At 48.3% G+C, this 12510-nt stretch overlaps 1 protein-coding gene across 2 annotated transcripts in view; it reads right to left on the reverse strand.

Annotated features, from left to right (window-relative positions):
• The window catches only part of IGHMBP2 (immunoglobulin mu DNA binding protein 2), a 155031-nt gene that overhangs the window by 41237 nt on the left and 101284 nt on the right, over positions 1 to 12510 (reverse strand). For both annotated transcript variants that reach the window (XM_063944350.1, XM_063944349.1), the window contains exons 10-12: positions 10267 to 10385; positions 8592 to 8686; positions 2747 to 2870 (exon numbers count right to left, since the gene is read on the reverse strand). In XM_063944350.1, coding sequence (XP_063800420.1) covers positions 2747 to 2870; positions 8592 to 8686; positions 10267 to 10385 — 338 coding nt within the window. The remainder of the gene's footprint in view (positions 1 to 2746; positions 2871 to 8591; positions 8687 to 10266; positions 10386 to 12510) is intronic.

Raw genomic sequence — 12510 nt, forward strand, 5'->3', positions numbered from 1 at the left:
CAGAACCTGTGGGGTCAGTGTAAGTACCGTCTTCATCCGACGAGGTGTCAGTGACAGCAGTGGATTGTGAGGAGACAAGCGCTCGCTTAGAGGACCCCTTGGACGTAGGCGAGCGACGGTCAGACTTTTTAGTAGTCAGGGACTGGTTCAACTTCTTTATTTGATCAGATAATTCGTCCGCCCACGGCGGGTTAGCTGCAGGGACCACAAACGGTTGCACCGGCATTGGGGGTCCCATAGGGGGTGTTAGTTTATGAACTAGCGTATGTAGAAGCGTGGAAAAAGCGGCCCACGGCAGATTATTAATTGCCCCCGTTGTTACAGTCCCACTGGGGGGCAAGGAGCCCCCAGAACCAGTGCCCAAAGCTGCTATATTCTCCTCATAGGTATCTGCGGCTTCAGCAACACCGGCAGTGTGTTCAGCCCCAGAACCGTTACCCTCAGAAGCAGACATGATATAACTTGCAGTATCAGGTAACACAGTACAATTTGTCAGCAGCACAATACCTCTAGCCCAAACCCCTGCGCAGTGTAGTCAGCACCAGCAGAGATAAAGGAGAGATATGGTGACTAAATCACAGAGAAAAATACGTAATACAGTATATCTTTGTGAAAATCCTATATTAGATAAAACCTGACGCACCAAGCCCCCTCAGGTTATAGAATATAGGGATAGCAAGTAGAGTGAAAGACACGAGATGGACACCACTCAGCTATCAAATGCACACACAAATAGTCACAGTCTGTACAATGCAGAGGTTATTGCTAACAATAATACTACACTGGACTAGCTTACACAGCTATATAACAATAGATATAACAGTACACAGTAAGAACTGGATGTATATCACAGGGTAATTGTACTAGGAAACCCTGACTAAATGCACTCTTTCTTAACTAACGCTGACTAAAAAAGGCAGGTAGAATACTTAAGTGTCATGTAAAGTAACAGCACTGACAACCAGCCTGCTTTACATAGGAGGATTTGCCCAAGCATTCCCAGGAACAGTGAACTGAGGGATAATGGCGCCGCAGACACTGCCAGGGAGTGAGGGAGAGACAGATATGCAGCTCCAGGGCGGGAACATTTGCAGAAAATGGCGCCCTGGGGCTGGGGGAGGGGCTTCAGGTCCAAGCTCTATCCCCCTGCTGGCAAAACCACCGGGTACTGCGGGCTCTAATAAAACGGTTTATAGAGAGAACCTGACCTGTCCCATGCCCTGGTGATCTAGTGGGATCGCCTGTACTGCCACAGTGTCCACCGCGCCGGACCGCGATAAAGACCGGGTCCCGCAAGCTGGATCCACTTACCACCTCCCGAAGCGCGGCCACGCGATCCCGGAGAGCCCCCGACGTGTGTGCCTGACAAGAAGAAAACTGGAGCCTCCTGCTGTAGTTACCTGGCAACCAGGGCTCGGGAGTGTAAAGCGCCGCTGGGGAGAGCCGGAGCTGCAGCCGTGAATGTCCACTGACATGTAACACTGCTGCTGCCCTTGAAGTCTTCACTTTTTCCCCCAGAAAAAAAAGCTCTTCTTAGGGTTGCCTGGAGCAGCCCCTCTGTTACTGCAGCACCAACTACAAAACTGAGATCCTCTGCAGGGAGGCGGGGTGATATAGGAGGCGGCGCTATGCATTCTGGGAACAGTCAAAGCTTTGAGTCTGTTGGTGCCTCGGATCAAGATCCTACTCTACACCCCATTGTCCATCCTTGTGGATCCCAGTGTACCCCGCAGCAGAAATGTGTCTGCCGCGGCTAATGGGCGTCTGATCGGAGCAACAATTTAATTGCTCCAATAGACGCCCATTCATTTAGATGCCCGGTAGAGGGCACACGGAACATTTGAATCACCCCACAAAGATTAATTTATACTTTCTAGGGCAAGACATAACGTGTGTTTGGAACAGATGCGTATGCGTGAAAAGAAGCACTTCTCTTATACAGTAAAATCATTTTATTTAATACTAATATTGCACAATATTCTCTAACAGTTACACTGCTCCCCCTAATTAGAAGGTAATTCTTATAGTTTAATGGGGGTCATTCCGACCCGTTCGCACGCAGCGGTTTATTGCTGCGGTGCGAATGGGTGCGGAAAGCGCATGCGCAGCGGCCGCAGTGTGCGTGCGTGACATTGCCCGGCGACAGGGGTCGCCGGGTTACGTCGCATCTTGAGAAGGAAGCGGTCGCAGAGCGGACCGCAAATAAGATGGACAGGAAGAAGGCGGACCTGGGCGTCACCGCAGCGGTTTCAGACGTTTTCGGGGAGTGGAAAGGAAAACGCAGGCGTGTCCAGAAGAATGGAGGGCGGATGTCTGATGTCAAAGCCGGCTCCTGCATCGCTGAGATCGTCGCACAGGGTAAGTATGTCCAGGGCTGGTCTACTTGTGCTTGGAATTTTTTTAGCTTAGCAGGACTGCACAAGCGATCGCAGCCCTGCTAAGCTAAAATACACTCCCCCATAGGTGTGGACTAGTTGATTGCAGCAGCAGCAAAAAGTTGCTGGCTGCGATCAACTCGGAATGACCACCAATGTCTGGAGCAATAGGGAGATGTATCAAGCCTTCTAAAGCGCAACCAATTAGCTTTTAGCTAGCATTATTCTATAAGATGATAGGTAGAGGATGATTGGTTGGAATGGACAACTACTCCACTTGTCTACTCTTTAAACGGTTTAAGAAATTTCCCCCAATGTTACAAAAAACAGACAGTAGGAAAACGTAGTACATGCATGATCAGGACACTGACCTCTAGCATTCGACCTTACAAAGGATAATATAACGGCTTCCTTCTCCCTTCCCTGAAAGCCATCCACAGACTTCATTTCTAGATCTGGGTACCTGTGCCGGAGACACTGTCTGAGCAAATCCACCTGGGAAAGAGTACATTGTCCAGCATTTGTTCAGCTTCGTTCAGTATAAAAAGGAGCATTTTAACATTTTCAAATTAACATAGTAAGATGTTATTATTATTATCCTTTATTTATATGGCGCCACAAGGGATCCGCAGCGCCCAATTACAGACTACATAAACAAATAATCAAAACAGGAAAACAGCAACTTACAGTTGAAGACAATATAGGACAAGTACAGGGTTCATTGTAGCACTCTGTCACAACTCGTGCAGTTCCTGTTTCCTGCCCGAGGAGTCACTCTCTGTTTTGGTGCTTCTAGTATACTCTTGTCTGTATCTCAGCACTGAAGCACCAGAGCAGAGAACGACACTTCAGGCAGGAAAGAGGAACTGCACGGGTTGTGAAAGGTGCAGGGTGCTAGAATGAACACTAACAAGAAAGACCATAGTGGCTTCAAATGACATACCACTATTTCACTTCTTACACATTTCTTAGAGGAAACCTGTACCCAAACTGAAAATTATTTGACTGGCTACACATAGGCGATCCCATATGAGCAGGACGGGAAGACTGAATACAATCACGTCAGTCGGATCTCTACCTGTGACTAAATGGGAGTAACTGGTTGGCAAATGGAGCTTTGCAATTAGCATTAGCTTGCCGTGGGAGTGCTATTGACGTGTTAGGGCTGGTACAAATCCATGCTTATGGTGGTGAAAGCTGTGGTCACAAGTGAATATACTGGGGCGGTGTGGCTGTAAAAATGTGCATGACCCTCTGGATATATGGCAGAAGTCTACAGCTATTTCCAAGTGTCTCTGAATCAGGCCCAGAGGGGGCAGTTATTTGTTGGGCTAAACCCATATTCATGAAAATGCTCACCCCCAAATTCACTGGGAAATTGAGACATTATTAAGACCCAACACTCAACCTCAAGCAGTGTTTACTTGTTATTGTCATCCTTGAAAAGTCACATCTTTCTTTATGCCCCAATCACCAGAGATGATAAAAGAGGGCACACAAGACGCCCTCCTCGACTACCCTGCACACGTTCAATTTAAATGTCATTTCCTTTAACAATTGTCCCAAGGGCCTAATTCAGACCTGATCGCAGCAGCAAAATTGTTCTCTAATGGGCAAAACCATGGGGGTAATACCAAGTTGATCGCAGCAGGAAATTTTTTAGCAGTTGGGCAAAACCATGTGCACTGCAGGGGGGGGGGGGGGGGGGGGGGGGGGGCGCAGATATAACATGTGCAGAGAGAGTTAGATTTGGGTGGGTTATTTTGTTTCTGTGCAGGGTAAATACTGGCTGCTTTATTTTTACACTGCAATTTAGATTGCAGATTGAACACACCACACCCAAATCTAACTCTCTCTGCACATGTTATATCTGCCTCCCCTGCAGGGCACATGGGGGGTAATTCCAAGTTGATCGCAGCAGGAAATTTTTTAGCAGTTGGGCAAAATCATGTGCACTGCAGGGGAGACAGAAATAACATGTGCAGAGAGAGTTAGATTTGGGTGGGTTATTTTGTTTCTGTGCAGGGTAACTGCTGGCTGCTTTATTTTTACACTGCAATTTAGATTGCAGATTGAACACACCACACCCAAATCTAACTCTCTCTGCAAATGTTATATCTGCCCCCCCTGCAGTGCACATGGTTTTGCCCAACTGCTAAAAAATGTCCTGCTGCGATCAACTTGGAATTACCCCCATGGTTTTGCCCAACTGCTAACATAAATCCTGCTGCAATCAACTCAGAATTAGCCCCCATGTGCACTGCAGGGGGCAGATATAACATGTGCAGAGAAATTTGCAGGGTAAATACTGGCTGCAATTTAGATTTCAGTTTGAACACACCCCGCCCAAATCTCTGCACGTTATTATCTGCCCCCCCCCCCCCCCCCCCCCCCACAGTGCACATGGTTTTGCCCATTAGAGAACAATTTTGCTGCTGCGATCAGGTCTGAATTAGGCCCCAAGTTGTAACAACACGTGACAATGTGACATGGTTACTATACATTATGGCGACATGAAACTGGAGTCATCCCAACTGCAAACCCAGTTATTCTAACGCCTACTGTACATAGTTGACCATGGTTATTTATTTTGTTCACACACAGATTAGGATGACTTTATGTATAACACTGCTTCTTAGCAACTTGTAGTTTTGAGAATTCGGGGCATTGTTGTTAAGAGCAACTGTGTTGGTCATTCAATCACTTAAAGAGGTTAAATCGTCAAAATGGTATGCGGTTAAAATATCGCCCATCGGGATCCTGGCTGTCTCAATACTGACGCAGGGATCCCAACAGGGGTACTATACCGCCGCCGGAATAACGGCAAAGTAGGTGATTATCCCTCTGTGGGTGTCCACGGCACCTATAGAGGGAGAAGAGAACCTGTGGCGAGACTGAGCCCTAAAGGGGTTTCGTAAACGCTCGCCCCCCTGCCGGCATTCTGGCGCACGGGATGCCGATGTCGGTATACTGACATTCGGCATCCCGTACCGATTCCGTCAAAATCTTCCCTGCTATCAGCCAGTGAAGACCAGAAATGGGAAGCGATGGTCTACAGCAGGGGTGCGCAACATTTTTGTGGTCCGAGTGCCACATTGGGAGATTATACTTCCTTGAGAGGGCTGCACTGAAATGCTAAACTGCTTAACAATTTAAAATGCATAGAATTTACTAAGAAAAATAGGTATCTCTTTGCAGTTATGACAAGTCCTTGTGGGGATAGAAGGGAGGTGGCTCACATGCAGCAGGAGCAAAGTAATCCCACAAGATAGAACTTAGCTCGCTTGCAATACTAAGCAGCGCTGTGCAGCAGCAGCCTGGCAGTGGCTCGAAGTTCAACAGATTCATTGGGATTTCCTGCCAGAATGTCTGAGCTCCAAGTGACAATACCCGCCTCTGCCGAGATTCATGGTGCAATGCCGGACTGCAGAGATTCATGGTGCAATGCCGGACTGCAGAGATTCATGGTGCAATGCCGGACTGCAGAGATTCATGGTGCAATGCCGGACTGCAGAGATTCATGGTGCAATGCCGGACTGCAGAGATTCATGGTGCAATGCCGGACTGCAGAGATTCATGGTGCAATGCCGGACTGCAGAGATATACTTCCCCATGTCCATGCACCTGCCGGGTGTGGTATGGAAGGTAGATAGTAACTAGGTCAGCAGTGTCTAGATTGACCATTATTGGACGACAGTAACTAGGACGACTGGGTCTTTAGGTCGACATGGTCTAGGTCGACAGGTCAAAAGTTCGACATTAATTTTTTATGTCTTTTTTGGTGTCGTTTTCTTCATAGAGTGTCCGGGAACTCCAAATAGTGCATCGTGTCCCCTCGCATGGCTCGCGCAAGGTACCGTTAAAATCATAGTCCACGTGGATCGTTGAGTATGAAAAGGTTAAAAAAAAGAAAAACAATTTGTGAAAAACTCATGTCGACCTAGAACATGTCGACCTAGAGACACTGTCGACCAATAGTGGTCCACGTAGACACTGTCAACCTAGAGACCGGATCCCGCACCTGCCCACCCCCATGCAGTAGATACAACCATTTTATGGGGCAAGAGAAAATAGAGGGTAAGCTTGAAAGCAGGGTCCCGTTCCCTTGCTGCCTGATTGTTAGTACATAGTCTAGTTTTATGGATGTGATTGTTCCTGATTGCAATCTGTGGTGTATGCTGGTGCTATACATATGTTGTTAACAAATATAAGATTGCCAACTACCAATTCACTAGGAAATAGTGATATAGCAGAGTTCCCAGTGACCTAATGGCATACAGGCTTCATGTAAAGTCTGGCCCCTCCTGAGTAGGCCACAGGTCTCATTTACCAGGCTCACTGGACATGCATCTGCCCAGCGCAAATCCCAGGCGCTTACACCCCGTTCTTGGGAAACGCCTGTGGAGGGGCGGTACAGTCTGAGAAACCACAGTGCATAAGTCACCACAGCGTTCATGTGGGTATAACACATGAAAAAGCACTGAGGACCCCACCCGTACTTGTATTTGCCAACTCAGACCGACATATCTGACAGTAGTTCCTCTCAGTGCTATTGGGTGGACTAAACCTTTACTAACTACTCAAGAAACAAGGACAGGAACTTACACTGCATACGGCCGCTGATAGGACTGGCCACGGCTTCTAGAACAGTGTTACTGCAGCTGGACCAGGAGCCAAGTTCTTGCAAAACGTAGGATCCAAGTGAGTTGGGGTAAGAGGCAATTTCCCCGCCAAAGGACAGCAAATTAAGGTAGATGGGATGTCTAAATAGCAGTAGTCATATAAAAGCAACAATTACAATTCGCTTGATTAAAATCGAAGCTTGATGATAGGGCAGCAGTGATAGACCTACTAAGACCTCTGAAATGGTCATTATTCTTGGAGCTTTACTGTAGGTAAACTTCAGTGAAAGCTATTTCAACAAACTAACATTTATCCTAATGGTTCAGCCCCATGGTCGGTAGAGTGGATCAGTCTACTGCTTTCGGCTTCATTAATCCCAGCTTGCAAATAAGAGGGCTGCCTGAGGAACCGGGTCACCAAGGTTGAAGATTTTTTTTAAAGCCACAACACACATTGGTAATATATGAAAATGCATACAGATGTGTCCTTTTACACTGCGGCTCAAGAAGCGCCAATAAGCCCCTCTAGGCGCCGCAGGTCCATGCAATGGAAAAATGACATTGTAGCGTACAATGACCACTGGGATGTGTGTAATTTGTATATCTGTGCGCAACCGAGTCTATATAAAAAGGGCTCTGATGCAAGCAGCCTCGGATCTTCTTGTGCCAAGTTCCATTGTGAATCATCTGCATCTCTGCGTGTTATACCAATCAGTATGAGATTACAGTCATAACTAGCGTCTCTGGTACACTGTGAGCGTCTTTTAGCTGCATTTGCAATATGACTAAATAGCAAAGTTTAAAGAAAATATGGTATGCTGCTTGTTCTCGGAGTGTCTCAGTTGTCCTGTATGGCGCAAAGACGCTCGGTGCATAGGACACCCCTGTAGATTTATATTTTTCTATAGTTCAACATATTTCACTACAGTAGGTTACATAGCCCCTGTCCATGATGCTTTGTAATCAGTCACCGAGATGATGAAAGGCTGTCTGTAGTGTCACTGAATTTTCTTACAGAAAGGGGGAGATTCAAATGTTTGAAAAGTCATTTGGGAGTCTGTTTTTTCCTATCTAATAGACAGGAAAAAAACAGACAGCCAACCGACTTTTCAAACATTTGAATACCACCCATAGAACGTTAGGAGTGCACAGTAGAATTACTCTAGCAGGCCCATGAAAATGTATTAGTAGCCTCTTCTGCACATTTATTGGCAAGCTGCTCAATCAGATTGTGATATCACTCAGGTGCTAAAAGGGAGGGGTAATTCTGTGTAAGAAAAAACATTTTGTTATCCCTTAATGCACACTGAGTGAAAAATAATACTACATAATAATCAGATAATACGGAGATCTTAGTTGCGTATATCTGCAGATATAGGGTTAAGCCCCCAGGCCGATCGGCAAGGCGTCTCCGTCACTGGGGGTCCCTAATATTATATACAGTAAGCTCTCTGCAAGCTACCATTCCACATTCGACACAGCAGGTAGACAAATGTACAGCTCTGCCTATGGGACATCACTCTTGTCTCCTAGCAATGAGCTACATCCGACCATATAAAAGGCAGCTATAACGTTCTGAAATATCTATCCTTACCTGAAGATTATATGGCGCTATAACGGCAATATCACAGGCTTTCAAGCCAGCGCTCGTCAGCGCCTGAATGTGTAAATCCACTAGCCGAACCTCACCTGTCAGGAATAAAACCATGCAATGAATATTTGTATGCAAATGAGATTTCAAATGGCTAAAAGAAAATGAAATGCGGGAACAGAGCACCAATAAATGTATAAATATTCTGTAATGCGGTTCAATATAAAAGGGCTAGCGGAACAAACTACAACAATTCATTTTTATTAAGTGAGCTGAAATGCTTTTAAATGAGAAAGCCACAGTTCCTCAAGATTAGAATTTAAGCATGCAGGGAAGACTATTGGATTTTTGTGTTGAGAAGACCACTAATGTAATTTCTGCATCACCTGATCGCGCCTCACACCTGTATTTATTTTGTTCATAATGAACAAAGGCTTTTCCAAAACATATATTATTATTTTATTATCATCATAATATTCTGGCCTGCTGGGACTGAGTGCTAATAATATTTCCTTGTAGAGGATTACCAGTCAGCCGTATCCTAAATTACAGCAATCAGCAGTGAGAAGGGGATAGGACAAGCCGACCTTAGGAATAGCACAGAATATGAGAGGTACAGAACAGTGGTGTAACTCCGTAGGCAGGGTGGGGTGGTGTGCCAATGGGTGTGCTGAGATGGGGAGGGAAGTCCTAGTATAGAACACCGGAACATGACCTCGCAAGATATTACCCTCCACACCGCTTCCTGTAAATCCATGAAGCTCTAAGGGCCTCCCACCCCATGCTTCTGCAAGCCGCCACTATATCCTCCACCTCAAAGTTTTGGCGTTTCCACTGAATACGGATGGTGGTGGTGGTGGGGGTACGTTCTATCACTGATACAGAACTGAAAGGAAAGACCAATTTATCCCTCCATAAGTGGGTAGGCCAATAAGCCTGGGGCTAATTCCCAAAAGGTGGGAAATCTGAAATCCTGCCTTTTGGTAATGTAGGAACACGCCCCAGTGGTCTGTGAGCTGACTATATTATCCTGCTTGGTGGAGTTCTGTTTGACCATTTTCGGTTAAACTGGCTGCTTGCGGCACAGCTTGGAATTAGCAGTGAATGGATGTGATGCTGCTCACCCAGAATGCCTTGGAAAACTACGTATGGACAGAACAGTCCTGGAGAATGCGCACGGTTGCCCTTTTACAGATGCTTTCCATCACTGTTTCACACTGATCTCACTGTAGACAGCCTTGCTATTGAAACAAGCCGAGATGTCTATATCACTGCAGCTGCCGCCAAATACACGCCAACAATCACCACGCTTTTAAAGTTGCTGTGGTTTACAACTGCAGTATGTGAGCCATAACGAACAGCAGCCAGGATTTTGATTCACAGCCATGACCATTTTGGAATGTTATTAACTTAGCACTCCTGTGTAGAAGTTCTGCTTTCATTATAAATAATCACTCATTTACTCAGGTTTTCCAATGTTTCATCCACTGCCTACATTTCAGTGGCCCTTTATTCTGGCACTGGCTGACACTAGTACTACCATGGAAAAGGGATTATTCCCGAATCTTCAGAATGATCTGGTTCTGCATCTTTGAAACGTTCAGTAAGTGGTCACAACCTTCAGCAAATTCAGCAAAAGTTGTTCCCAGGTAAATAATTCTGGAAGTTAGTAAAGTACCTGGATTGCCCTTGGATTGTTCATCTTCAACATCTATCTCAAACAGGCCGCAATGTGCAGTGTCAATCAGTAGCAAGGGGATGCTGGTCTCCTCGGTTAATGCCACCCCTGGTAAGTCTCTATGACAATCAACAGGAAACACAATAACTGATCTCTATGTATGATTTCATGGTATGTACACACCCGATACCCCCTTTATGTACTGTACTATAAAGACATGCAGAGAACTAAAAACACAGAACTGTTATTTTCAACTTATTACCTATGAATGTGTTAGATATCGGCTGCACAACATGTAGCTATGAGGCCACATAAACGCCATCTACATTTTAGTGGCCTCTTCTCTCCTGAGATTTACTATTTTTTAATTTTACATTTTATTACGTTTTCATTCAATGTTGCACCCTGAGACTTCCTATTAACAAACTTTCAAGACAACAGTTTTGTAAAATGGAGCTGGCCTGTCTTCATTTATAACATATATGTAGCCCAAACAATGCAAAAGGTTACTCAGGAACTGAGACAAGAGGTGCAAGTGTGAGCAGCAGGGCAGGCAGAGTGGAGAGCAGCAGGGCAGGCAGAGTGGAGAGCGGGAGAGGAGCAGGGCAGGCAGAGTGGAGAGCAGCAGGGCAGGCAGAGTGGAGAGCGGGAGAGGAGCAGGGCAGGCAGAGTGGAGAGCAGCAGGGCAGGCAGAGTGGAGAGCGGGAGAGGAGCAGGTAAGGCAGAGTGGAGAGCAGCAGGGCAGGCAGAGTGGAGAGCAGCAGGGCAGGCAGAGTGGAGAGCGGGAGAGGAGCAGGGCAGGCAGAGTGGAGAGCAGCAGGGCAGGCAGAGTGGAGAGCGGGAGAGGAGCAGGGCAGGCAGAGTGGAGAGCAGCAGGGCAGGCAGAGTGGAGAGCAGCAGGGCAGGCAGAGTGGAGAGCGGGAGAGGAGCAGGGAAGGCAGAGTGGAGAGCAGCAGGGCAGGCAGAGTGGAGAGCGGGAGAGGAGCAGGGCAGGCAGAGTGGAGAGCAGCAGGGCAGGCAGAGTGGAGAGCGGCAGAGGAGCAGGTAAGGCAGAGTGGAGAGCAGCAGGGCAGGCAGAGTGGAGAGCAGCAGGGCAGGCAGAGTGGAGAGCGGGAGAGGAGCAGGGAAGGCAGAGTGGAGAGCAGCAGGGCAGGCAGAGTGGAGAGCGGGAGAGGAGCAGGGAAGGCAGAGTGGAGAGCAGCAGGGCAGGCAGAATGGAGAGCAGCAGGGCAGGCAGAATGGAGAGCAGCAGGGCAGGCAGAGTGGAGAGCAGCAGGGCAGGCAGAGTGGAGAGCAGCAGGGTAGGCAGAGTGGAGAGCGGGAGAGGAGCAGGGAAGGCAGAGTGGAGAGCAGCAGGGCAGGCAGAGTGGAGAGCAGCAGGGCAGGCAGAGTGGAGAGCGGGAGAGGAGCAGGGAAGGCAGAGTGGAGAGCAGCAGGGCAGGCAGAATGGAGAGCAGCAGGGCAGGCAGAATGGAGAGCAGCAGGGCAGGCAGAATGGAGAGCAGCAGGGCAGGCAGAGTGGAGAGCGGGAGAGGAGCAGGGAAGGCAGAGTGGTGAGCAGCAGAGCAGGCAGAGTGGAGAGCAGGAGAGGAGCAGGGAAGGCAGAGTGGAGAGCAGCAGGGCAGGCAGAGTGGAGAGCGGGAGAGGAGCAGGGCAGGCAGAGTGGAGAGCAGCCGGGCAGGCAGAGTGGAGAGCGGGAGAGCAGCAGGGCATGCAGAGGGGGGATCGGGAGAGCAGCAGAGTAGGCAGAGTGGAGTGGGACAGCAACAGGGCAGGCAGAATGGGGAGCAGGAGAGCAGGCAGAATGGGGAGCAGGAGAGCAGCAGCGCTGGCAGAGTGGCGAGCAGCAGGGCAGGCAGATTGGAGAGCGGGAGAGGAGCAGGGAAGGCAGAGTGGAGAGCAGCAGGGCAGTCAGAGTGGGGAGTGGGAGAGCAGCAGTGTATGCATAGTGGACACCAGGAGAGCGGCAGGGCAGGCATAGTGGGAGAGCGGCAGGGCAGGCATAGTGAACACCGGGAGAGCAGCAGCACAGGCAGAGTGGATAGCAGGTGAGCAGCAGCGCAGGCAGAGTGGAGAGCGGAAGAGGAGCAGGGCAGGTAGAGTGGAGAGCAGGAGAGCAATAGGGCAGGCAGAGTGGAGAGCAGGGAGAGCAGCAAGCAGATCGGGGAGCAGGACAGGCAGAGTGGAGAGCGAGAGAGCAGCAGGGCATGCAGAGGGGGGAGCGGGAGAGCAGCAGAGTAGAGA

The sequence above is a fragment of the Pseudophryne corroboree genome, chromosome 11, assembly GCF_028390025.1.
Source record: "Pseudophryne corroboree isolate aPseCor3 chromosome 11, aPseCor3.hap2, whole genome shotgun sequence".
NCBI lineage: Eukaryota > Metazoa > Chordata > Amphibia > Anura > Myobatrachidae > Pseudophryne > Pseudophryne corroboree.